General features: G+C 56.4%; 2 protein-coding genes across 2 annotated transcripts in view; one reads left to right on the top strand and one right to left on the bottom strand.

Annotated features, from left to right (window-relative positions):
• Positions 1-1436, top strand: part of ERN2 (endoplasmic reticulum to nucleus signaling 2) — a 9737-nt gene extending 8301 nt beyond the window's left edge. Inside the window, exons 11-13 of the mRNA XM_023520086.1 lie at positions 857-980; positions 1060-1127; positions 1210-1436. Of these exons, the coding sequence (XP_023375854.1) occupies positions 857-980; positions 1060-1127; positions 1210-1422 (405 nt within the window). The 3' untranslated portion in view covers positions 1423-1436. The remainder of the gene's footprint in view (positions 1-856; positions 981-1059; positions 1128-1209) is intronic.
• Positions 1437-1537: 101 nt separating this feature from the next.
• Positions 1538-6809, bottom strand: part of PLK1 (polo like kinase 1) — an 11938-nt gene continuing 6666 nt past the window's right edge. Inside the window, exons 5-9 of the mRNA XM_023520094.1 lie at positions 3806-3961; positions 2756-2833; positions 2437-2591; positions 2165-2347; positions 1538-2034 (exon numbers count right to left, since the gene is read on the bottom strand). Of these exons, the coding sequence (XP_023375862.1) occupies positions 1828-2034; positions 2165-2347; positions 2437-2591; positions 2756-2833; positions 3806-3961 (779 nt within the window). The 3' untranslated portion in view covers positions 1538-1827. The remainder of the gene's footprint in view (positions 2035-2164; positions 2348-2436; positions 2592-2755; positions 2834-3805; positions 3962-6809) is intronic.

The raw sequence follows: 6809 nt of genomic DNA, 5'->3' as shown, positions 1-6809 counted from the left end.
GCTCCGAACCAAACCCCCACGGGAGAACTTAGCCCGGCGGACCTCCTGGAGGCAGCAACCTCCTCCTCACGCTCTTCTCCCTGGCCCCAGACGAGCGCAGTGGACGTCTTCTCCGCAGGCTGCGTGTTCTACTACGTGCTCTCCGGAGGCGGCCACCCCTTCGGAGAGAGTCTGTATCGCCAGGCCAACATCCTTGCAGGGGCTCCCTGTCTGGCCCACCTGGAGGAAGAGGCTCATGGTGAGGGGACCTGGCCTGGCAGACATGGGGGAAGCCAGGCACGAGGCCGGGCGGGCCTGAAGCCACCCTCTTTCCCTCCAGACCAGGTGGTGGCCCGGAGCCTGGTTGAGGCCATGCTGAGCCCGCTGCCACAGGCGCGCCCCTCTGCCCCCCAGATGCTGGCCCACCCCTTCTTCTGGAGCAGAGCCAAGCAGCTCCAGTTCTTCCAGGTCAGGGGGGACCATGGGACTGGCCCCAGAACGTGCCAAGTTTGGGTCCTGTGCAACTTCCCCAGGGAGAGGGGAAGCTGGGTGGAGACTCGCCTGTGCCAGGCGGCCCGGCTCCTTATCTGAGATCAGACGGAGCACGAAGCCCTCACTGGGGTTGCCTCGGCACTGTCCCAGCCCAGCTGCCTGTCCCTCTCGGCCCCCATTGCTCACGCCATGCCTGTGAGCCCACTCAAACTTGTGCAACCTCAAGCAGCGGCTTTGTGCTGGGGGCTCGGTTTGCTCATCTGTAAGGGGGTGACAGCACCTCCTTCATAGGCCAGGGAGGACTGGGCGGAATGACGCGGGGTGGGTTCCTGGCTTTGTGGCCTCTGAAGCTGGTCGTAGGCTTAGGAGTGCTCTGGGGTCCTAGGATGTCAGCGACTGGCTGGAGAAGGAGCCCGAGCAGGCGCCCCTGGTGGTGGCACTGGAGGCGGGGGGCTCTGCGGTGGTCCGCGGCGACTGGCACAAGCACATCTCGGCGCCACTGCAGACAGGTACTGGCCAGGCGCGGGCGGGCCTGGGGGCCGAGGGGACCCAGCGGGGCAGCCCTGTCCACGCCTTCCATGCCCGCAGACCTGAGGAGGTTCCGGACCTATCAGGGGACATCTGTGCGAGACCTACTGCGTGCCGTGAGGAACAAGGTGTGTTCCAGGGCCGGGGTCGTGGGGGGCCCTTAGGGGCCTGGTCGCCGCTGAACCCAGCCCTCCGCCCTAACCCCTGCAGAGGCACCACTACAGGGAGCTCCCGGCCGAGCTGCGGCAGGCGCTGGGCTACGTCCCCGACGGCTTCGTCCAGTACTTCACCGCCCGCTTCCCGCGGCTGCTGCTCCACACGCACCAGGCCATGAGCAGCTGTGCCTCCGAGAGCCTCTTCCGGCCCTACTACCCGCCAGCCACGGGAGCCGGGGGTTCGAGCCTGGGGGCTGCTGGGAGCTGAGGCCGGCCTCAGCGTCGGAAAGGACCCAGAGGCCTGGCAGCCCGGGGACGGATGCTGGGGCGGAGGTGTGCCCAGGGCCCAGGCGCCGGGCAGCCCTCAGGGAACACGAGAGGACAAAGATCCACGTGTGTTTAATGTGTATAAAGGCAAGGAGGGGACAGTCCCGAATCCAATCGCAATGTTCTGTACAATTCATGCGGTGGGGCCAGGGAAGGGGAGGGGACCACAGAACCCACACCTGAGCATGTACAACCATAACTTACACAGCAGCCCCCACCTGTGAGGGTGACAGAGCTGTCCCCAGCCCCCAGGGCTGGGGACACACTATAAAGACCGACACCGTGGGCGCGAACCAGAACGGGCCATGGTCCGGGGGGTGGGTGGGCAGGGGCAGTCCAGAGGGGCCTACGAGGAGGCCTTGAGGCGGTTGGTGGCTGAGCGCGAGCCCAGCAGCTTGTCCACCATGGTGCGGGCGTAGCGGAGCCGGCTGGCCAGCTCCCTGGAGCACCCGTGCTCCTCCAGGAGGCTCAGGCGGTACGTGCGGAAGTCCCGCTTCTCGTTGATGTAGGTCACAGCGGCCATCAGAGGGCACAGGATGAGCTTGGTGTGGTCCTGTGCGGGCAGGTGGAGGGCGGTTAGCGGAAGGAAGGCCGGGCGGCTAATAAACATGGGGCGTGCAGGCAGGGACAACGTCTGCTGGAAGGCGGCCTCCCCCATGCCGCCCGCTCCCCGCAGACCCCACCTGGAAGAAGTTGACCTGCACGCAGCCGTTGCTGAGGTGCAGGACGATGGCGCTGCGGGTGCGGAACCAGGTGCGCAGGTAAGGTAGCCGGGCCAGCTCGTCGCCCTCCCGTGGCGTGATGTTGGCCCCCGCCTTCAGCAAGTGCTCGCTCATGTAGTTCCGGAAATACTTGAGGAGGGTGATCTGGTTGCGGGGGGGGAGGGGCTCAGTCAGAGGCCGGCCAGCACCCCACTGACTGCGACGTGGCCCAGCCCGGGGCAGCCGGCACTCACCTTCTTCATCAGGGAGTTGGGGTGTGAGTTCACGGTGAGGTAGGACTCCGTGCCGTCGCGCTCTATGTACTGCAGGCTGGCACCGTCGTTGTAGAGGATGAGGCGCGTCGAGTCATTGAAGAGCACCCCCACGCTGTTGTCACACAGCTGGTACCCTGGCGGCAGTGGAGAGAGCTCAGAAAGTGGGCGGGGGGCCCTGGGAGGCCTGGGCTGGAGACAGCAGAGGAGGAGCTGGCAGCCAAGAAAGGTGCGAGCCTGAAGCAAGTCAGGGGCTCACGCGGCCACGCCTGGGCCACCCGCCCCCCTGGAAGAGACCTACCGAGGCCGTACTTGTCCGAATAGTCCACCCACTTGCTGACCCAGAAGATGGGGATGCAGGCGGGGTCCTCTGCCTCCTCTGGAACGAAAACAGACGGACGACTGGTCGGCGCCAGCCTCTCCCCTTGGGCGGCCCACACCACGACACCCCACCTGGGCTCCGCCAAGCGGCCTGTGCCGCCACCGGGCTCAGATGAGCGGCAGTGCCGCCAAGTGCCACTCCTTCGCTCCGCTGACTCAGTTAATCAGAGGCTGAGCGTGTGCCAGACACTGTCACGGCTACAGAGAGCAATGACAGAGACCCAGCCTCCACGGGCGTGCATTCTGGTCATAAGGACAGAGCTCATAAATAAACGTGGACAGAGTATATAAGGTGCTTCCATCACGGCGAGTCAGTAGCTGACAGATCACCTAGTTTTCTAGTTTTGAGCAATTAAAACCTTGTGAGAAGATAAACAATTCCAGATGTTATGCTCGGCGTCTGCAGTAACCTCTTCTTTTAAAGACAGGAAACCAGCACGAAAACTTAGATCGCGTCAGGTGAGCAGTGTTACGGAGAAACATTCGGCAGGTATAGGGGATGACGAGAGCGAGGAGTGGAGGCCAGGGGATTGCGCATGGAGGGGACACGGGGACAGACACTCGAGGGCAGCGAGAGCATGAGCCAAGCAGGCGTCTGGAGGGGCGTCTGGGAGAAGGGGACAGTGTGAGCGAAGCCCTGAGGCTGAGTGTGTCTGGGTCTGTCACTCCAGCCGTCTCAGTGGCTAACCAGAAACTCATCGGACACAAGAGAGGGCATGTGCAAGTGTCCGAAGGCGGCGCGCTGAGCAGGGCACTCGGGGAGACAAGAGACGGGTCAAGAGAGGAGAAAGGCCGGACCCCGGAGCGCCTGGGCGTCAGGCTAACTCAGTGGGGTTTTCACCTATGAAAAGTGGGGGAACTAGGCCTCTGGATACAGGGGCCGGCACAGGCCAGCACGCCCTGCTGGGGGACTTCCCTGTCCTCTCCGGACACACGGCACCCCTCGCCCCCAGCCCGTGGCAGCTCCCACCTTGCCTCACCAGCCCCCGCTCTGAGGGCTTGGAGGCGTTGACACTGTGGAGTTGCTGCAGCATGTCACCAAGGTGGCAGTCGGCCGCCTCACTGGTCTCCCGAACCACTGGCTCCTCTTTCTCTCGGGGCCGCTCAGGCATGGGGTTCTCGGTGCCTGGGAAGAAGGTGGATGTGGTCATTAGCTGGGCACAAAAGCAGCAAGTTGGGAGGGGCAAGGGACCCCTCACCACGACTGGTACTCGCTCTAGGAAAAAAACTCTTTGAGCAGCCACTGCTCTGGGTAAACTGAGTCAGTGTCCGGTTATCAGTGCACATGCTCCAAGGACAGGCACATGGCACCCACTGGCACCTCCAGGACCAGGCCAAGCCCTTCAGGACACGCAGTGTCAGAGACTCAGGCCTCTGACCCTGCAGAACTCCACCGGTCACTCAGGGAGACACCAGCAGCTCGGAGCTACCTGCTTTAAGCCAAGAATTAAAAATGTCTTCAGTAGCCAGAAAAATGGGAAGTTCAGTAAATCAGACCAGCAGGACGAGTTAAGCAGGCATTTAACAAAAACGTAAGAGAGTTTCCCGCCCTAAAATTTGCTTTATCTGCTTATGTGACCAGAGAGAGCCTGCAGAGACCCACACTGAAACTTCAGCATGGGTTATGGCTGATGCCAGAAGCATGGATTTTCATTTTCTTTATGCTTAAATGTTTATTCTTTCCCCACCAACATGTGCTCATTCTCCTTGTGTAATCTGAAATTCTTCTTAAACATATGTAAAGATCAGAGATTTCAATTTTAAAAAACTATAGGCTACGATAAGAACTTGAGTATGAGTAATATTTGAGATTTGCTCTTAAAACTCTAGCCAGAAAAGGGGGGAGGAGGTGGGGTAGATAAAAATGTGGGCAAAGGTTGCTGACTATTGAAAAATGCTGATTTCTTGGGGGATCATCATAGAGTTCTCACGACTTTCGAGTAAATCTGAAAATTTCCAGCATAATAAGCTTTTTAAAAATGTTTTCTATCCAAAAATTAAAACCATAAGAAAACAAAGCAATCCTTAAAAAACCAATATGGCATGATAGCCCAAAGAATAAACATTCATATACGTAAGCCCGTGGGAGAGAAGCGACAGCTCTCTCTTACAGAAGACTCCGGTTAATAAACGCGGGAGGAGCGAGGGATACACCACCATCAGCCATGGCAGCAAGTGCTGTGGGTGACATCCGCCACGGGTGCTCGAATCGCTGGGCAGAGGTCCGGGGAGACATAGGACCATCTCAGAGTCGCTCCCAGCAAGGCATGTATAATTACAAAGGAGAAAACAGTCCTTCCGCAGCAGCAACACCCACCAGACACCACCATAAGCAGGTGATCAAGACCAGTATCACCGCAAAAAGAAATTTCGAAAATTAACACCAAAAGAAATGAGATAACCCTTAAAATAACAGTACTAAATTATGACTGAAACAAATGAACTTATGTAGTAAATTGGTGTATATTAAATTGGTGCTATATCCACACAGAGAAAAAAATACTTCAAGTGATCTTTTTTTTTTTTTAAACTATATATCTTTGGTGAAATATATGCCAATGACAAATAGAACTGTAAGAAAATAAGGCATTTAAAACTAGTTTATACATGCTGAAAAACATGAATATTAATGTAAGGAAATAAGGTTTTCAGTTTAAAAGAAATACAAATGTAAAATCAGAGAAGTAAAAGTCCTATCGTTATATTTGAATCAGATACTCAAATTACCAAAAGGAGCAATGTCACAGCGGAAGATCGCTGAAGGACAGGATGTGTCAGCGGTAAACTCCCTGCGCCTGACATCCGTGCACCGTGCTGTGCTTATGCAGAATAATCTTTGTTTTTTGGAAATATATGCAGCGGTATTAAATTTTAAAGGATGGGATGTATACAATTTACTCTTAAATAGTTTGGGAGGGAGGAAGAAAGGGAAGAAGGGAGGAGGGATGGGAGGAGGGAATGGAGGGAGAAAGGAAGAGAGGGAGGAAGGGAGGGAGGGATGAATGAATGAATTGAAGCAAATGTGGAAAAAAAATGTTAATTGTGGATCTAGGTAAAGTGGATATAGCAGATTTGTATCTATTCTCATACCTTTTCACAAGTTTAAAATAACAACAAAATAAGATGTTCAAAATCATGAATTGGAAACATCACCATAAACTCAATGTCCCCCCACCCCCAAATTATGTATTTCCTAATTCTGTCCTCTTATGAGACTTGGAAACGATGACAACCTAATCGATGGCACGTGGTCTTGAAAGACAACGTCCATCCTTTTAAAGAGACGCACACTGAGGTTCACAGGGGTCAAATGGCAAGACGTCTGGGGTGAACTTAGAAGGAACAGAAGAGGAGAGACGACCAAACGGGACAGTCTTGACAATGGCCGAGTCCAGCAGGTGCATGGGAGCCTGCTGCCCTATGTTCTGTGTATTTGAAAAATTTCACATTTTTTCAATGGACCATAAAGGCGTGTTAAGAATTTTTTTAACTGATAAGAATTTTCCAGGTGTGGCGTATGGTCCACTCTCTTTTGGGGCCTGACGGGTCTGTTTGGCCATGGTAAGTCTGTCTTTCCCAAGAGGCCGAGGGGAAGGGCATTTGCCGCGGGAGGACCAAGGCCTGTCTCACTGCACAGCCGGCTCTGGGGGCCACACACCCACGGCTGAGGCCGAGGCCCTCCCTGGGGGCCTGCTGTTGCCCAGGCCCCGTTTTACCTTTATTGAGGACGGAGAGAGGCTTCCGGCTGCTGGGGTCCAGACTGCTGGGAGCGAGGGAAAACCTGGGCGGGACGGTGAGGCAGGTGATGGGCAGGCGGGCGGGGATGTAGCCGGAAGTGAAGAACTCCTCGTTCAGCAGCTCGTGAATGGTGGGGCGGGCAGCGGGGTCCGTCTGGAGCATCTTCTGGATGAGGGAGGCGGCCACGGGGTTGACGTACTGGGGCAGAGGGCGAGAGAGCCATAAGCGGGACGGAA

Source organism: Pteropus vampyrus, unplaced genomic scaffold (genome assembly GCF_000151845.1).
Source record: "Pteropus vampyrus isolate Shadow unplaced genomic scaffold, Pvam_2.0 Scaffold247, whole genome shotgun sequence".
Classification (NCBI taxonomy): Eukaryota; Metazoa; Chordata; class Mammalia; order Chiroptera; family Pteropodidae; genus Pteropus; species Pteropus vampyrus.
The sequence above is the reverse complement of the archived record's forward strand: the minus strand, read 5'-3'. Positions and strand labels throughout refer to the sequence as shown.